Here is a 20,659-nt window from a genome sequence, read left to right on the forward strand (position 1 = left end):
CATTTTGGCTTACGACTGTGTGCTTTCACAAGTATTAACACTTTCAGCTTTGCAGTATTAACTTTCAGGTATTAGGGAAAGCCTTATATCAGTTCACATAGTCAAAACCTATTCCAGAAAACGTGAACAAGTGATGATTAGTAATAAGCAAATTATCTGCTCAGATACTGAGTTCTGGGTAATATTGGATTTTACATTACAATGACGGTGCTCTAAATCTAACGTGCTTTTTCTCTTAGAGTCACCTTTCACTGTCAAATCCTTTTTTTCTTTTTTTGGTCTATGTTGTAGCTTTAACAGCTGATGTGTAAAGTTTGTGGTACACGAACAGCACAACGTGGTGTTATTTCGCCCTCAGAGCAGGATCCTCCCCAAAAGCCAATGACTGCGCTGAACAAGCCTGCCAAATGCCTGTCTCTCCTCCCTCTTACATACCAAACACCTTTTAAACAGCTTTTTGTCTAGGGCAATTGTCAGATATCTCATAATATTGTTCCCCACGAACCTGTTACCCATCCTCTACTCGACATTACGCAGACCTGGCCAGGTTTCTGGCTGCAGAGCATACATCGGACGCACTTTGAATACTGCTGAACCCCATCTGTTCCACGCAGCAGCGAGCACGGCAATATCCCTGCTCCTCAGGAGCGGTAGCAGAGAAGTTGTCTATTGTGGTTTAATTAGCAGTACCCCCAGCCTGGGGGAAGTGTGAGATTTCACATTGCTACCTATACCGCCGGTCTGAGGTGGGAAGGAAGGATATCAAGCCCCCAGCTTCGCCCAGCACTGCAGCACGGGGAGAGCCACCCCCCCGCCGCCCCAGCACAGCACCAAGTCAACTCACAGGATCTCCAGGTCGCGCAGGGCTCGGAAGGCTCCATCTTCGATGCAGCTGATCTGGTTGTTGTCCAGTTGCCTGCAGAAAGGAAGGGAGAGGATGAAGGCTGGCCAGTCTGGGCAGAGCTGCCTCAGAGCACCAGGCTGGGGGCTTCCCCGTCACCGAGGTGTCCCTCCACCCCCTCGCAGCGCCTCCTCGCCACCCCGGCGCAGGGCTGCTCGGCTGCCACGCTGCTCTGGCTCTGCTCGCTGCTGGCTGACAGCGCTGCACGCTACCGCACACTGAAGCCTGTCAGGTCTCAGTAAATATTAATTGCGCCTTTTTTTTTTTTTTTTTTTAAAGGCAGAAGGGAGTAATTTCATTACATTAGGGCATCCAATCCATTATGAGCTTTTACCGTCATGTCACTGAAACAATTTCATTAAGCTAAAGGCCTGTAAATCATTGGAGGTCACCGTGCTGCCCTCCGTGACCTCCCACAATGCCTTTTTTTCTTTTACTGGAAGTTGGAGTCCTCTGTCCTGACAGTACTAAATCTCCAGGCTTTATCCGCCCAAGAGCTGTGAGAGCGCATAGGGAATATACCAATTCCAAATTAGACTCAACTAATCTAATTTTATAGTCTTTTTATTATTCTAAGCACCAAATGTCTGTGGTGGTTCGATGCCTCTCTGCATTGTTACTGGTCCCATCTGGTAGCCTGTGCTATTGAAAGATTTCTGACTAAATACAGATTCTGCCTAACTGCATCAGCGAGAGCAATCCAGTGACAGAAAGCATTATAAACACGTACACTTAAAACACTATTTTGCTTCAAAATGTGTAATTTAATATTTGTATGGTGGAGTTCCCTCATTTGTCTCCCTGCATAAGCATGATTTAAATATATTTTACAATATATGTGGATACAGCAGTACAGCTACATCTGTCTCTTTTGCTTAGAAAATCAAAGCTCTAAGTTGTAATTTAATATTTAGTGATTACATTTTCTGACATCTGATCCTTTAAATTTTACATTTAGAGAAATAAAGTTATGTACCTACCCATGTGTAAGTACAATACCTGCATTTCATAAAAATATACATGCAGGCTCCCAACTATATATTGTACCGTCCTTTGCACAGCATACACTTTAGATTTGGTGAGGGAGGGACCATTTGTCCTGTGTGTGTAAAGTATCATGAACAAAGATACCAAGATTGCATTGCAGCTTCTGGTTGCTATTACAAAATAATAAATATATGCAGAGATAGCAAATATATTACACCCGTGTATAATATTTTATCGTTTCAGCACCTTCTTTCCAATTATCTGCTGTACTTAATTTTTGGTCTAAATAGACATTTGTCACAACTTATTATACAGCAATAAAGCACAGACAGAGCACTACAGTATAATTACAAAACAAAAAGCCAAACCAAAGCCTCTTTGGGGTAAAGAGCAGAAGGCAATACAAAGGTTTAAATGAAGCAACGGCAAATATAATCTTTTTGCACCCCTTTAAAGATTGATTTTGATATACTAAGACTGAACATCTTGAATATGTATATATTTGAAGACTATGGGAAACTTATCCTTTGTAATGTAGTCTGGCCTCGACGAACATCACTGTTTTTATGATACAAGTGAATGAAAAACCATACACAGGTTAGGTCTACTAAGCAGCTTAGCAAGCATAAAACCCAGCTAAGGTTTCTCATAGATCTTGTAACTTTGGAAAACATGTCGAATTGGGCAAAACTTCAGCGATATCTTCTGTACTGATGGACACCGGAATGTACAATCATCCAAAATGGATTTTTCTGTAGCATAAGAGTTCATGCATAGTATATATACAGAGGTATGTAAGTATATACATACATATTTCTTTATGTTCTCTCTGTTTCTGCCACCACCTAGCAAAGATGCTAAAAACTATACATTTTTGACTGCTGAGAGGACCACTGGCTGCTGAAAAAGGAGAAAGGATGGTGGATTTCACGAAGAATAAACTTAAAATGAGATAAATATAATGCTAGTTGCATGACTAAGTACTTTACACTTCAGTTGGCTTTATTAAGCATAAAGTTGGCACATACTAGCATGACGAAGAGAAAGCAGGCGCAAATTGGGAATCACCCCTCTCCCTTCTATGGCAAGTACTATATATTGCCTATTTTTATTTGAGTTACACTATAATATTGATTTGTCTGCCAAATACACTAAAATAAGCAAATAAACCCAGGGTGCGAGTCAGAAAGCCTTCTGATTAAAGGGCTTCACATGCAGTGTATTATTTAAAAAAGCACTACTTTCACAGATTGATTTTTGTTGAAAAAGCGTAATGACAATCTTAATCATATTTGTATAGGTCCAGTCAGGCTAGCGCTAATAACCAAGTTCAGTCCACGTGATTAATCCACAGGACCACAGCAAGGGAAGCCTCTAGACGCCCAGAAGACGTGCACTTAGCAGGATAGTCAGTAAATAGGAAAAATATTAATTAGAGAGACACCCTGATTCTGCATGCCCCATAAACTAAAGCCGCACAGCCTCTGAGAGACACCCACACGTTTATGCTCCTTTATAACAGACACAGCTCATGCCTCCTGGTATCTATCACGCCAAAATATTCACATCTGTGTTTAAGTCTAGGCATGAGAATTTCTTCTCAAAAGAAATAGAACTATTAGTTGTCTTAAAATCAGGCATGACTGTGTTTAAGACATTTATTTCTCAATGTGTAAAGATGGAAATTCTATTTCTTTGCATCTGTACAGGACCCTGGTGAGTGGTTAGGCAGAGACTAGAGATTTGAGAGTTTAAAGTCTAAACAACATCTTCCTTCCAAGACAATGTGTTAGTTTAAAATTTTGAGAAAACTTCAGGTAAAGCCTTACAGAACAGCAAAGGCAGGTGTTCAACACATACTTTCACACCCGTGAAGACAAACTAAGCAGCCTGTGGTGTGGGCTAGCAGCCAGATCACATATTCAAATGCAGCTCTTCAATGCAAAGAACAGACATGCCTAACATCTGTTGAGAAGAACATCTTACCTGAATAAAACTAATCATATGCAGAGAAATTAAAAAATTAACTTTTAAAAAAAGGGGGAAAAACCCGAGTATTTCAGAAGAGGTGGCACATATCTTTCCTTGAGGAACATGCGATACTGCTCTCCTTTCTTCATCGCTGCACTCACGCACACGGAGCGCTGCTACCTGAGACACATCAGCTCCTCCAGGCTTACAGGTCAATTTAAAAAACCGTCTCAGCCAGCAGAAGCATTTATTCAGATTTAAATACCATCTCTATTTGTCAGTGTTCATACCCTTCCTAGAAGACCTTTTTCTCCTCAATATTACAAACAGGATGTTATGCATATAATGGTGTAAAAAGGTCAGACAACACAAACTCATATTTAAGACACAATTTTAAAATGGACAAAGTCCCTTTTTTAACCTCCATTTATTCCTGCCTTTTGAAGGAATACAGACTAAGCTCTGACTTTATCTAAAGCTATCAAGTGATTCAACTGCCTCTGAAGAAAATAAGGGTTCTCACGCAGAAAAAGTGAGCCCCTATGTTTAAACGAGGCTAAAGGATGAATGAAACCACAACCACCGAGCTGTGCCAAATAGCCATACAACATGTATGGCGTTATAAGAGCTACAAGCCAAGGCATGAACAAGAAACACCGCCAAACTTTGAGCTTCCAAGTTTTTGCTGAGTTAGGCAGGTATCTAACTTTTGTTCAGGTTAAAGTGTTTGGGTTAGATGTCGAATCTCTCCTGCATTAGACACAAAGCACTGGACTTGGGCTCGGTGACGCTGTCAGAAGGGTTCCTGCTCCACATCAGAGAGCTGAGATCTCAGCCTGGGAAAGCCAACAGCTCGCGTGTGATTGAATTACCTCCTCTGACCTCACCTAAGAGGCTTCAGGGATCCGAGAGCTCCGTGACAGGCAATTAGCAACCAGACAATACTAACAGATACAAACAGCAATACCAGAAGATGTCAGAGAATGGAGCAAAACACATGAGCAAGGAAAATATTGAATGGGTATATGGGATTTAAGTGTGACACAGACAAATGCTTATAAACAACGTGAGAATCGACCAAACTATTTGAAGAAAAAGGCATCTTTCTTATGGCAGAGCTATAACACATAATGCCATATGTATTATTATAATCTGACTCTAACCATGACTCAATAGCTAGTCTCAGTTTTTATTAAAAAGCAGGAAAATTATGCGACTAAATTATATGCAACTGATTGATAATTATCTAATTCTTTAAAATCGATGTTTTAAAGAAAAAAACTTAGACACAAATCATCTTTCTATGAAATGAGAAATAATGCTGCATTCTAATAGATTTATATCACTGGACAGTCCATGGTTTGGCCAAGACACGACTTTAACTGTTTAAAACACAATTACCCTGACAGTGTATAACTCCGGCTTATCCATTTAGATTTGTATATTAACTATCACATCTGAGAGTTAAATTCCAAATAACATTTAAAAGGAACAGGGTTTTACAATGTTGATATTCTTTTGCCATTTGAAAAAAAATCCTTTAAATACTAAAGCTTGAAGATTTTTCTCACAACAATAAGGAATATTTAAATTTTCAAGTGCATTTAAGAGACAAAAATACCCAGCAACAAAGCTGATGTAATTTTTATCATGCTACTAGATTTAAGATTTAAAAAAAAACAAAACCCAAACCAAATCAAAAAACCTGTTCTAAAATAACAAAAAAACTGAATTCATCCAGGATGAAATTTTCTAAAATGGAAATAAGCTAATCTTTTACTAACATTAAAAGTTAGTCAATTGTTTAAAACCGCTATATTTATATTTCTAGCAATGCTTCTCCATATTATAACAGCTAACATGATGCCAAATATAAGAGCTTTCGAGCCATACCCACATTCATGGAGAAGAGGTCCTTCAAGCATCAACATTTCTCACTAATGAACTATATAATCAGTGTTTTCTACTTTATTTGTTTCAGTGAGGGATTTTTTTTTCCCCTTTACAAACACTACCGAGCTCAAATGTTAATCTGGTCTTTAATTATACTGTGACAGTAGTTTAATTACTATAACCTCTTTATATATTTTGTCCAGAATCTAGTTAAATATTTAAATAAAAGCCTGTATTAACAAGTACTGTAATAAATACTTTTCAGATTTCTTTGTTTTTCATATTTTACGTTTAGCATAAAAAGAACTGTTAGAATAGCTGCATATTGAAAAAGTTCTACCGTTGCAGATAAGAAATTACTCTACTACTCACAGATATCTATTGTTATAGATCTGAGATTAAGCAAGAGCCATTTCCTCGTTAATAAAAGACTTGCATATTTAACCAGAAGTGTCCATATTGTATTACTGAAGTATTTAAAGGAATTTCCAATAGCCATTTCACAGGAAGGTAAATTCACTGTAACTTACTGTAGAATTGTTGTTAGAGAAAAATGAATTTTGTTAATTACATCTCCAAAAGAACCTCAGTTTGGGCAACATTTTCACCAAATCTTTTCCACTTTTTTTCTAACACAAACTGCTGGGTCTATGCCACCACTTTCCTAAAGGTTTACACCCTAGTACTGAAGACATTCAATAACCTGTAAGACTTAGAGAGACACTCTATAACATTTATTGTTCAGCCTCCAAACCAGTCCTTACATAACTTTGAGAATGTTAAAATTTCAAAGGAAAGTGACCCAATACATCTACGTAAAATTTCTCGCCTACCAAACTAAAGTCCTTATCCTTACATTAAATTGATAAGGAAGTACCATAAATGGCAACAGATGGTCCTTTGATCTAATACTAAATTCACTTAAATTGAAATAATACAAAGTTATTTCAAAGGAGCTTTCAATGCATTTTTCATGTTTAATGTTTACTCTTTATTGACGCTTTACTAAAAATCATTCTGTAAGATCTTGCTTGTACTAGAAAATTTAAAGAATTGATACATTAAATTCAACACTAAAATAATTCTCAAGTGGAGTAAATCGGTGGTGCAAAACACAAATGACAGAGCTGCTGTGATCGAGGTGAAATCTCCCTCTGGGACTCTTACAAGTGTTCCAAAATGCCTTTTTTTTTTTTCTTTTTGTTTCCTAAAGACACGGGTTTGCCAAAAGCTATGGTTGAAGCATTGTGCAGAAAGAGCTCATCTGCATGAAATAATTGGGCACAGTCATATTCTCTGTCTTCAGTTTTCATACCTGCCCTATGCTGCCAGGTTCTTAAATAAGGAGGGAGGGATATCTGATTTGGAGGGGAAGAGTTGCTTATAAACAATTCCTCTGCAGACTATTCAAAAGTATTAAGTATTTAATCTAAGTTTTTTTATTACATTAACTCACAATTCAAAGTGTTGCTGTCAAAAAATAGAAATCATATTAGCTTAATGCAAAACTTCAGTGACAAATGAACTCCTGCCTCTTCCCACAAGGATAAATACACACAAACCCAAGATTTGCTTTCACTGTCAAGGGGTTTAGAACATTTTTTTTCCTTTTTTTAACTCTCTCTGGTTGCTGATGTAACAAATAGTGCATACCAAGCACAGAAATGGCTGTCTCCATAGCAATTGGGGCAGGTTTTGCGGTTTCCCTAGTTACTCTTGACTGATAACCATCTGCTGTTCTCCTCTGCCATAGCCCCAAAGGGGAAAAGGGGAAGAAATGAGGAAGATAAAATGGGTGTTAGAGAATATGAAAGTTATTTACTATAGTGGTTTTTACATTTTCAGAAGGTTTGCACTTACTTAAATGTTAGTTTTATTTACTGTTTTTTTCAGTTGACAAGTATCAAATACCACATATAAAGAAAAGTTCTAGTTCCAAAATGTTACTAATCATTCACCTTATTAATAGGAAATCACATTAGGGAATAGTATTAGGAGTGTTAATAGGAAATCATACCATTAGGGATGTTACTATGAAACTGCGGAAAATCTGAAACTAAAGCACTTACATAGAAAAAAATGCAGATATTTAATCTAAACCATTAGTAAAAATTGGTAGTGTACAAAAAGCATGGGGTAGAGGAGGTGCAGAAGGTTAGCATCCACTTAGCTGCTGCAGGTGCAATAGGATCACTAAGTAACTGCTCCTTTCCACCCCTGACCTGCAGTTAGGGCCGGAAGTTACCTCTGCTTACATGGTTGTGGCCATCACTTCCCTCAGTCCTTGAGCCCCTTCCTCCCCTTCAGCGTGCCTGTGTGGTGCTCCGGGGCAGACACAGGGACAGCATGCCTGCAGGGACCAGGCTCCCCGTGCCCGCGTCCTTGCTTGAGGACAGTGGCACCGCTCAACTTGCACCATGGGCAGCCCCCCATGGCCCTGCTGCCCGAGGCATGTGTCGAGATGCGTATTGTAAGCTGGGTCAATGTTTACATGGGCTCATGTACAATCATGGTATTATTTACATGGAACTAATAGCACATAAGTCATACTCATTTTGAAGGAAAAACAAATAAGCCTCCACAGGCTGGCTGTTAGGGCAGATCAATACAGCAGCATGCAATGGGGGTTTGGGTTTTTTTCCTTGAAAATGATTCTGTGTGTACGTTCCACGTAGTAATATATTCATTACAGAACCAAAACTTAAAAAAGAAAGACAGAGAATGCTTCATCCCTTAATATTAAAATTTATCTGTCTTTGACCACTGACAGCTGATATAAAATTTGTCTGGAGCTACCAGTAGTTCTAAAATTTGGCTTCAGTAGACCAGAGGACTGCAAGAAACTCCACAGAGCGATGCAGCAAGGCAGGGTTATTGCTCTGCTGGTTCTTATCCACAGCAGAGGACAGGAGACGTTCCGGACACAGATGGCATTACTGCTGCCCCGAGGACAGCACCCCAGGGCTGCCCACGTACCCAGCTCCGGCCCACGGGAGCCCAGGCAGCACAGGGCTGCACGGAGCTTCCCGGGACAAGGGGCTACAGACACCCACACGTACTGCCCGGATAAGGGGCGGGATGCAGCAAAGCAAGGTGGTTATTTAACGGGGTTGCTTAGTGAAAATCGTATTAATTCTGGTGTTCCATTGTTTACACATTTTTATTATTAATAATTTACTAAATTCAGCTTTGAGAGGAAAACTAGGGCTCTCATGCCTTTAAGAGGCTCAGACTTTTTCAGCAAACATGAAAATTACATGACAAGATAGAGGCTGTGGCAGAGAGCAAACGCTACAGACCTTGGCAATTAAGCAAAGGGAAACGCACCCAGGGGCCACAGACCAGCAGCACCTTTTACGCACTTCGGGAGATGACAGGGCAAAACGGAATCTTGACATTCGATCTCCAGACATCTGTCCCCTTTGAAATCACATATTACATTACAGATTAATTCTATCACCTGCAGTCAATACAATGGCTTCATATGTTTTCTAGCTCTAGTAGGAAGAAATAGTACCAAAACAGTACATGTTGTGAGTAAAGTCACAGCAGTGTCAACCTTGCTACATACCTGGTAAATCTGGGCCAACCAGTAGAGATTCTTGCGTTTTGGTGACTTTTTTTTTAACTAGAAAATTAATGTTAATACCTAGTGGGTGAATACCCAAACAATTAACATCTTGCACTTATGAACTGTAGTATCTTAGTATAACGCACCAATAAATTTTTCAATCAGATCCTGGTTTATCACACTGTTTAAAAAAAAACAAAAACAAAAACAAAAATGGCCTGTTAATGTTAGAGAGAGAAGAACAGTTTTGAATGTCTCAGTGTCTCATTTTGGTTTGGTTTGGGGAATTATTTTTTTTAACATGGTTGTATTCAGTTCCTCAACATCCAAGAAGTGCTAAAATAATAATTAAAACCCAGAATCATAGTTAATGAACACTACATATTTCAAGATGCTGTATTAGTTTTAAATCACTCTGACACAGGTTTCCAGTACCCATCTAATAATAATTTCCACTGTCGAAGTGGCCACTGAAAAATAAACAATGAAAAATAAGCATTTTGAACTACTTTAAGACAAGGAGCCATTTGGCTTAGCTACAGCTTACTCTCGTTCACTACCTACCTGTCTGGGCATTATCAAAGTTAGATTTTCTTTTTAACATGCAAATGCTCCTGAATGGCTGAGGTCTACATGCAGCTCCAAATTCTGACTCCTCACTCTGATCACGTTTCTCTGCTTTGCAGGTATGTGACTCCTCAGGCCTACTGAAAAAGAGCAGCAGACCCACACCCATCATATAACTATGCTCCTAAGGCTGTTGCCCTCTTACTGACATAAAACAAGGCCAGCAATGGATACTATAAAAAAATTCGAGATTTGTTTTCCAGCATTGCTTCAATACATATGCAACGTCCTGGTCCTCTGTTTTTAAGTCTTTATATTTGTCATTTCTTAGCATCACATCTCATTTTGTAAGTCAGACCTGTGGCTGACTTGTAATCGACACTAGATAAGCACACGGCCAAGTTTAGATGAGTCAGTGATAAGGGTGGGAGAGAGACCTTAGAACTCATCATCAGGCTTCTGAGCTTTTAAGGCATTTACCTCAAACTTCATTCTCACTACTTGAGGCATTGAATTCAAGTTCCACATCCAAATTCGCTCCGGAATTACTTCTTATGGTTAGAGCTCTGACTCTACACTTCATTGCCCTAAATTTGCTTGTTCTCCTGTGTGATTTCAAAGAAATAAGTTATCATAACATGCGCTTTGGATTTCTGCATTACCTGCTTACACTACAAAAACTTTGGTGAAAGGGTGAGTTCTTACTGTCTGCCTTTATATATTTATTGATATTTGTACTACGTTCATAAAAATAGCACTCTGACCTTCTCTGGGCACTCTGTGTGTGTCTCCTTTCAGCCCCCACCCAGGGCTAAACAATAACCAGTTGTTCTATCACCCAAGACCCCTCCCCAGCTGAGAAAGGGAACTGGAAAAAGAAGGGAGACTCATGGGTTGAAATTTAAACAGATTTAATAAAATAAGAAAACCAATGTCAATACTACTACAAAAGACACAAAGTTATACTCAGCCCATAGAGTGGTGGCAAGTTCCTCCAGGGATAGCAACCATAAAGAAGAAAGAGGGAGAAGAAAGCAGAGCAAAGAGCCCCCACCCCCAGCAGCTTTCCCATTTATGGTGAACCTGCCATTGATGTTACAGAACACACCTGTGGGCCAGCCTGGGGCAGCTGCCCTGGCTTTCACTGCTGATGGCCTTGATCACCATCCCACAGCTGGCCACAAACTGAAACAACATGGAACAGAAAAGGAATTCTATAAATTTTATCCCCGCAAAACCAGGACAGTGTGCTTATATATTTACGTAGTTACTTAAGTACATTTGCTTACTCATATAAGTACATATGTAAGTATTTATATATGAGTAAGCAAATAACACTCCAGTTACTCTGAGAAGACTGGTAAAGGGTTCAAACAAGCACTAAAATCTGCCATTTTGTTATTGTTACAAAGTGGGGTATCCTCAGCAAACACTCAAGAGTGTAAAAAAGAAACCAACATTTCCAAATCAGGGAAGATCCTCAGTGAAAACGCAGTGACTGTCTGAGGGGCTCCGGGACTGGAGGGTGCTGGGTCACTGCCTTACCCAGGAGCTAGAAGACTAGTGATGTGAAAGCACCTTAGTCACAGAGATGCCAAAACATTAGGAAATCATTTCTATAGGGAAGGGGATAAGCTATAAGCAACTGCAGAATGGAAAACATTCAGCTGGAGCCTGCTCTGGGCCATACACCGTACATACTTAGCTTGAACTGCTGAACTGTCACCAAATAGCCTTCTCCAAACTCACAACCTTCCGTTTCACAGATGTGAGTGTTGTCATGTCCTGTCTGCTATATGGCAAGGTCCGTGGGGGAGGAAACCTCATTTCTGTGTGGATTCAGAGCCTCATGCAAGAGTCCTCAGCAGGCCAGCCTGAAGGTGACTTCTCATTATCAGCATTGTCAAAGCCCACTCATGTTTGTTGGGCAGTTATATATGAATTTGAAGACCCATCCATCTTCCTCCAGTAGTTATCCAGATTCAAGTTAATCATCTCACGACATACTTCAAAAAGAAAATGTCACACAAACTATGCCTCTGTGGTTTGTGTCCTCCTCTACCATTCACTCCTTTGCCCAAGTCTACACCATTTCTGGAACACTTGCAAAACTCACCTATGCTGTCAATGAAACACCTGCACATAACAAATGAAAGCCCAAAACACTTAACAGGGCATCTACATAACAAGAAGGGTTAGAAAAGAATAACTAGTTTCTAGACAGAAAAAAAAAAGAACTTTAAAGAAAAGTCAATCAAAAGAAAACCCAGAAAAGATGGTAGAAAAGGAAAGCAAATAAAAGACCTGATATATTAAATGGAAACCAAAAATAATGTTGCTCTCGGTCACCTTGGGACCCCATAATTACATCAATTTTGAAATACTTCGAAAAGTGCTATGGAAATACACAGCAAACTGGATCACAGTTGACAAAAAAAGCCATTTTGTTTTATTGTTTTCAAGCCAGCCAAATTTATGTCATCTGTGAAATGTTTATCACCCAGGGTAAGGACAGCAATCCATCCTGCAGATTTATGTTTACAAGCATTTTGGAACAAATGTTCCTATTTGAACACCCATATGAACCATAAGCATCCAACATGTTTGGATCACTACATTCAGTTTTTGTTAGCAGTTCTTTAACTTTCTGAACAATGTTTTACCAAATCAATGTGGCACTACTACATATCCTGCAGGAACAGGGCACAGAGCATATGTGACAACTCTTCCGCGTATTCACCAGGGAGTGCTTCTTTCCACCTACATGAAACCATCAGTCTATTTCTTGTAATTCATAAAAGCAAACGGCATCCATCTATTTTTGGCATTTATGGGATTGCTCTAGTATTTGAGTCCCTCATCCTTTAATATATTTATTCATCCGCCCCGCAGATGCACAGCTGTCAGCAGCATAAGGAGGTTTTACAAAATTTTGGGAACTGAACGCAACACTTTCACTAACTCACAACATTTCTAAATTAAAATATGCTTCCCTGGCCTCAGGACATGTAAAGTACCAATCTAAAACATAAACCAGGGAGAGTTTATACCAAAAGTGCTGAACAGCACTCACTACAATAGACAGTTATTGATAGTGTTACTATTGTCACAAAGTACATTTATAAAGATGTAGGTAAAACATGTATAACAGCACTAATGTTTTACTGAACCGCAGTACCTGGAAGTAAAAATATCATCAAAACCCCTATCGGTACCTGATATCATCACATAAGTTTAGTTCTTGGGCAGAATTTAAAAGCAGCCTAACAGGTGCTGAAGTCTTTCTTTCCACTTTCCTTCTGGATCACTATTTGCTTGGAGAGATTAACTGCTGGACAAGGAATAACTTGACCCTGGATCTGGAATTTCACAGTTTAGAAATCCCAGTACCAAGGGACAACCATAATCTCCAAGACAACATGCACTGCAAAAACAGGATGATAGGTCACCTCCAACGGGCTTTATTCCATCTCGCAGGAAACTCGAGTAAGGTAACTTAAAAGTCTGTATTTATCTACAAATGCAGGATTTCTAATGAACAGAAAGGTGAAAGAACTATTCCATTTAGAACTGGTACAAAACAGCATCCTGAAATACTGCATCCTTAATTTAAAAAGAAAAAAAACAGATATAGATAGAAGATGGCTTATTATTAGAAATATGGTTAGAATTATTAACTCATTTTTACACCTTACATCTAACATCAACAGGAAATATTGCAGATGCACGTTTAAATACAGAATTTCCTAAAAGTTATCGACTTCAATAGTTTTCTCTGCAAATTGCTAAGTTTTAATTTTTTTAAAGAAAAATATTTCATTTTGAAATTAATAACATCAACCTTCAGGTCATCTTAGACATTGTGATTTCTTAAATAGAAATGGTTACATGTCTAAGCTGTTCATTTGCTTACTAGCCTTACAAAATTGAAGCCATTAACAAAGAATCATAAAAGTTAACTTAATCCATATGACTGGGAAATTTTCTTGCTAGGTGGTATTTTTTTATTAGTCATTTTTGCTGACATTAGTCCATAAATATATTCACAGCAGAGACAGCTGCTTCCTCTGCCAGGATTGTCATAACAAAAAGGCAGTTTTGTGCAAGAAAACTTCTACTCCCTAGTAGGATTAGGCAGCAAGTTTGGATCAAAGCTGCACACCAGCTACCTTACCTGACCCTTTAAACAAAACCTCAAACATCTAATTCATACTGAAATGTGACAGCACTTAAATAAAATGGCCAGAGAAAAGCCCTGCCCCAAAGTTTTCCTTCTTGCAATCAAAGCAACAAATCGTTTGGAAGTAGGTAAAGAGGATACCTGCACAATTGGCTTCACGGGACATTTCTCCCATCCTTCTCAGTCACTCTCCTGAGAGTGCCGCTTGCCTGACTTATTGGCAAGAGCTTGCTGCTTATCCCCCCCACCCCGCCTGAACATTAACCCTTAATTATGCTTTCCAGCTGCTCCACAAGAAGTGAGAGCGCCACATCTTTGAACAATAATGCGAGCTCAAGGCAGAGCGCTAAAAACCAAACACCCCCCCCCCCTCCCAAAACGGTTCAGATAGCTGTGAGCCCCATTATTCAGTGCATCGTTCCAGGCAAACCACTTGACCTCCTTGCAGCAGTCATCTTCCGTATAAGACTGGTTTTAAAAGCAGGACCTAATCAATAGCTGATGCTGCGTATGACCTGAGCTTAAGCATATAAATTAAATACAAAATAAAGCAGGTTCAAGGGTGAAACTCAGGGCTACTGAGGGGTCACAAAACAAGTAGAAGGAAGAAGAAAAAGCAAAAAAAAAAATAATCAATCTCATTTCTAAAGCTAATTTTCACACCAGAAAGATCCATTTCCCACCACACATCATGACAAGTGATTTTTAATGTGTATGAAAAAGAAAAATGTTTCACTGCACTGAGAAGTAGACTGGATGCCGTGACTCGTATGTCGTGCACCTGGAAACGCAGCAAGGGCTTACAGGGATCTCTATGCAAACCATTTGCCTTATGGAATCCTGTGCACCACGTCACCGTTTTATATAGCCCATTAGCTTATCTGTTTAAATGAGTTACATTCTGGTGGGGGTTAAATTTTGGTGGGGTATTTTTTTTGGAAAAGCACCATTCTATATTCCAGTATTAACTATCCTGACTGCCTTATAAGCAACTTCTGCTTGACAGGATATTGATGCAGAATTATATAGGGAAATAATCTTGATCATTCTTGAAAGTCTCACGTTCCTTCAAAAGAGCAATTAAGAAATCCTCACTTTCCCTAGTAAAACAAGAGGAAAGAAGAAGAACTCTAAGTGTGAGAACGGCACCTTGGACAAGCTGTGTATGCACATTATCACAGCATTGCTACACTACTGTTCAATGATTTGGAAAAATAACTCCAAAAAGAGCTTTAAAAAAACCACAAAAGACTGGAGCAGAGGTTACTTCCACATGAAGATAGAATTCTCTCATTTGTTTCTTTGACATTTATGGGACCACCAAAGGGTAAACAAAAGCAAAATTAGATCCCACAGGCTTTTGGTAGGAAAAAAAAGTGGAAGAAAATGATATTCAGTAACAGAAATCAGTTGTACAAATGACACCATAATCTAACGGCCCTTTCTGATGCTGCCATCTCACATTCACCCTATGGCATCTGGCCTTAAACAAAAGCGGTTTTATTCTTGCCTCCCTCGAAGGTATTTTACTAAATCCATTCTCAGATTTACACCTAGATAATCAACTTTACACCATTTCTATTAATCTCATAACAGATATTTGAGTGCCTGGGGATTCCCTCTGTGCTTCACTTAGAGTTAGATCCTTATTTTACATTGGAAGAAAACACTGCAGATCCAAGCACAAGCATGATTTTTTTAAAATAAAAGAAAATGAGGATCCTCCACAGGATCTCCTTAATATCCATGTAGGACTTGTATGATCTGAGCTTCTTTTGTGGAAATTTTCAAATGATGCAGCAATTTAGCTGTTTAAAACAACTGTATAACATCCCTTGCTGTATAAACACAGTGAACATATGTTCATAGAAAACCAAATTATGGTTAAAAGACTGTAAAATACAATTATACCATTACAGTTTAATTCTTTTTTCCTCCAAAAATGTTTTCCTTTCAAGGCATAACAATCTTGAATTGAACTCAATTGCAGGTGGCTTCATTTTCCTACGGCCACTTTATCCCATGGAGCCACCCAACTGCAAGATAGCGAAGCCATATAACGGACTGAATCACTGGATGAGAAACATAATCATTCCCTTCTGTGCTCTAAATGTGGCAAAAAACTATACAGGCTTTGTCGTCGTCATCATCGTTTTAAATACCTGGTTCTGCTCTCTCACAGAAAGCTGCAGCGGAGTTGAGGACTGACAATAGCCAACAGCAGCCTTGCTGAGGTGGGGTCAAGAAGGGGGGACATCCATCTTATTTTGTGGTCAAGGAAGAGCAGTGCAGGAAATCTAGACCCCTAATTAACTACTGAAATTAATTTTCAAGCCTAAGTCATTGTCTTCTAGAGAAAACAAGAACCTATTTACTTACCTGCTTTGCACCACTGTTTTCATCACTTTTTTTTTAACAAAGATTAAAAATAATAATTGTGTTATCCAGAGTGACGCAGTATTAGTTAACAACTGAGGAAGTTTTATTCACCTTAAAAGGTACAACAAATCCAGGAACGCTGTTGCTTACTTACAAAATGAAATACCAAAACTTAATCCCAGTGAAACAGTAAAACACTAAAACAATTTGAGACTCCAGAGACCCCCAGTACCTCTGCCCTGAAAGCTGAAAAGCACATGGGCTTTTTTGGAAACTGATTCTGAGCAGCAGGTCAGCACTCCCTGCGCACCCTTCGCTGTAGGCAACATCTCCATTTTGCACAGAACTGGTCCTGCCAGACAAGTCCCAGGGCAAAGCAGGTGCTGCCTGACTCCTGCTCTCGAGCCCAAAGATCCTTTTTCTCTCAAGCTAAAAGACCTGTGTTGCACTGACTGAAGAGCTGAGCTGAAACATGGGGGGGCGAAAAAAAAAAAAAACAACACAAAACCCAACTCAAGCTATGTTTTTAACTTTGTCCAGCTGGAAAGGTCAAGAGGAGAAGGCAAACTTTGTTCTGCTGGTGGACAGTATTTACAACCCTCATTTATTCATGGAGTCTGCACTAAAATGATATCGCTATGCTGTTTTGGCTAGCGACTGCATACGCTGACCCCTCCGTGCCCAGCACAGCACCGGAATAATTCCATACAAAAGGTTTGCATTAAATGTAATGAAGCAAATGACAAAATCAATAAACCTAGAATGGTGTGGCTATCATAAAAGTGATGTAAATTCAGAGTTCACAGTGGTTATGAAGCTATTTAGAATTATAATTAAAACCAGCACTATTTTTTTCCAGAATAAAAGCTCCTTTTGACAATCATAGATGAATGCTACAGGAAATTTTCAACAAATGTATTCAAAATTAAGGTATGGCACAAAGACAGCATAAATTATCCAAAGATAAACTGTAGGCATAGGTTAGCCTAAAAAAGTACAAAATAAAGAAAATTTGATTTTCATACTTTTTCAACTGATGTCACATCCCATTTTAATCAAGTTTCGTATCAAAAGGACAGTAAGAATACCACATAGCCTGTTTTTAAATCATGTTATTTTCTGGAGTTTGTTTCTGTCAAAGAGACTTTTGTAAGACTATTAAAACAGAAAAGGGTCAAATCTGCTATTCATTACTCTCTGCACAAAAGCAATGCTGCAGCATGGGTGCTGCATCAAAATTTATCTATGCTTTATTAGGATAAAAGAATAATGAGCCCAGAAAGCACCGAGCAGAGCTCAACAAAATAAGTAAGCAGATAACTAATCCCTGGGAATATCAATAGTCGCTCTGACTTTTTGTAGCAGATTTCAAACCGCAGATAACGGATCCCGTTCAAACTTCGCATGAGGTTTTCCTTTGTCAAGCTCTGGACATGGAGTTTGTGGCCTCAGTTAAAAATTTACGCCAAGGTCACATTTAGGCGAGTGAATTATACACAACTTAAATCTCTAGATTCCCGAAACTGATTTTTTAACTTTTTTCCACCTTATCAAACAGAAAATTCACTACAAATTTTAAAAGTGACCATCAAGCCTGGGGTTCTCACACCCCAATACCGAACTTTTTCAGTCTCCTGTGCAAATGGCTCACACGGCTGTGTAGGATGTGCTGTTCTCCTGACGGGACAGAGCACATCCATGTCACTGTACAAAACCCCCACTGATGACCAACTTACAGAGCTGCATTAATGGCTATAGAAGAAGTCCTCTTAGCAGGAGAAGGCAATAAATTATGCAAAATAAAAAGCATAGGGAAGATCAGAACAGAATTTGAAGTAGATGGAAAGGGCGACTTAGGCCTATGTTGTACACTTCGTCTTTCTTGTCATCAGCACTAGGATTTTACCATAAGAACAAGGAAAGTGCAGCCTTTAAACCATGCTTGAAATACATTTCCAGAAAAGGAAAACACAACTGGTATTTATGCTTGTCTTATGCCTACAAAAAATATTTAGAAATCTATGGTTTGACAAAAATTGATACTGAAAACAATATATATTGCAGTGGATACTGAATACAGAAACTGGGTAAATCTAAATGATGTATAACTTATTATGGTGGTAGTCAGCTCTAATTTGCATCAGAAAAATGAAAATTTTAAAAATATTAAATGCCACCATATTAAATGCCACCAAACATATATCCTCCTCAACTAAATACTGCTGGCTTATGTACTTCTGTTTTATAGGTAGAGCACACTTAAGAGATATTTCAGCTTTTATTTATCTGACATTTTACTCAGGGGAAAGCAACCTTTACAGTGAGGAAATCTGTTTCTCGGGAGTGATGGTTCGGCTTTTAATGAGTTGTCAGTGACAGATCCCTTGTGGCTAGTTGAGCCCACAACTGCGGGCATCCATGAAACAAATACATCCTGAAATGCAACTGGACAGGAGAACAGAGCAGACATCCACACTACTTAACGCAGATGTTTTCATTTAAAAAAAAAAAACAAACCAAACCAGCAGTGCATTTTCAATCTGTGAAATCAATCTCAAGTGAGGCACAAGTGGTAGTTAGCACATTCAACAGATTTAAGATCATTCTGTGCTGGTTAGTCCACCTGGTGTTTCATTTATTAGTGAGGGACATAGGAAAAGGGGATTACATAAACCAAAATATGTTTAAAAAATGCACATATAGTCTAATGACACTACCAAATACGACATACGTTTAAATACTTCATGAAATGGTTCTGAAGTTTTCCAGTACTTTTCACGTGTGTTGCAGAACTTGCAGGTTATTAGTCTGCACATATTTCTGCCATTGCTCTCTGATGCATTTGGGACTATCCCAAGTTGTTCAGGAATAAAGCAAGGAAGCGGCATTCCATTTAGCAGCTCCTCTCATACAACACAGGAATATCCTGCAGGTTGGGACCAGACCTGGCAGCTCACCATGGGAAGAGCTGATATAACACTACTGCAGAGCGTTTGCAAAAACACGCTATCAAGACTGAAACAAGCTCACTAGCTAGCAAGATTACTGCTGAACCGGCACCTTTTAGCATCAGTGGACAACGCAAAAATCCCACAAAACTTTCTTCCCAAGAAGGTAATTTTGAATAATGACTACTCCTTACGATGTTAAGAGAGATATATGCAAAAGTGTCAGGATTGTAATAACACTTGAAAAACAGTATTTCTAGACCGTCATGACAAACTGGTGGAGAGCACAGCTATACAGAAGGCACTGCCTATTCTACCATATTCTAGAAAAATGCAGAATTAACTCCTTATTCAAAGACACTTTGCTCACCCTCAGCCACTCTGCACAAAGCTCTTCTGCGAGGGAAGGAGTACAGGGGGCAGCAAGAAAAAGGCTATGCCTCTTCACCATAGGCAGAGAAGCAAATGTGATTAAAAGGATGTGGTTTCTGATTTAAAATTAAGGTTTTAACCTCTATGTTCCTCACAGGTTTACTCTTGGCTACGGCTGCAGCAGCTATGATGTTCCTGCTGGAAATGGACAGGGTGAGCAGTGAGGCACCTTCAGCTGGAGGCTCACGAAAATAGGATTCCTCCCTCCTGCCTGCCAGAAGTCAGGCTGCACAGCATTTAGGTTTCCTTGCCTTTTTCTCTGATTTTTACTATAAGATAGACAAGAGAAGTTATTTAGAAAGATCATGGCAAGTAGATTTTAAAGGTCAGTGATTCAGAACTGAATAAACAGAAGACAGAAAAGCAAAGGGATAATATATGCCAAGCTGTCCTCAGGGAGTATAGCCAGCAGCAGTTCCCCAAGCAAAACCGCGATACACAGCCAGTCAGTCTCTGCAAAGGTGGGCCACGGCTCTCAAGAGGCAAACGAGGCAACCAGCTCCTATGTCACTCGGCATGCTCAGCCTCTGCATGAGGCCAGCTGAACATGTAAAGAAATAAACATTTCTGTATCACAAAATGTCCACTGCTAAACACTCAGACTCTGGTTGGTTTTGCACATCTCACATTAAACACATTCTGCATTGTGTAGGGAACATGCATGTGCATTTCAATCAATCATATCTTTTTAATGAGTTAATTGTGAAATATATGCTTTTTGCATTTATTTTAAGGGGTAGAACAGATGGCAAAAGCTCAAACTAATATATTCATAAAATTAACTTACGCTGCAGGTGATGTTTCTCCATAGAAGGTGGTAAGTTGATAAT

The 20,659-nt window shown here is 39.1% G+C and overlaps 1 protein-coding gene across 1 annotated transcript in view; it reads right to left on the bottom strand.

The window, feature by feature from the left end:
- The window catches only part of SLIT3 (slit guidance ligand 3), a 524,461-nt gene that overhangs the window by 224,460 nt on the left and 279,342 nt on the right, over window positions 1-20,659 (bottom strand). The window contains exon 6 of the mRNA XM_068417108.1: window positions 845-916. Coding sequence (XP_068273209.1) covers window positions 845-916 — 72 coding nt within the window. The remainder of the gene's footprint in view (window positions 1-844; window positions 917-20,659) is intronic.

This window comes from Nyctibius grandis, chromosome 22, assembly GCF_013368605.1.
Source record: "Nyctibius grandis isolate bNycGra1 chromosome 22, bNycGra1.pri, whole genome shotgun sequence".
NCBI lineage: Eukaryota > Metazoa > Chordata > Aves > Nyctibiiformes > Nyctibiidae > Nyctibius > Nyctibius grandis.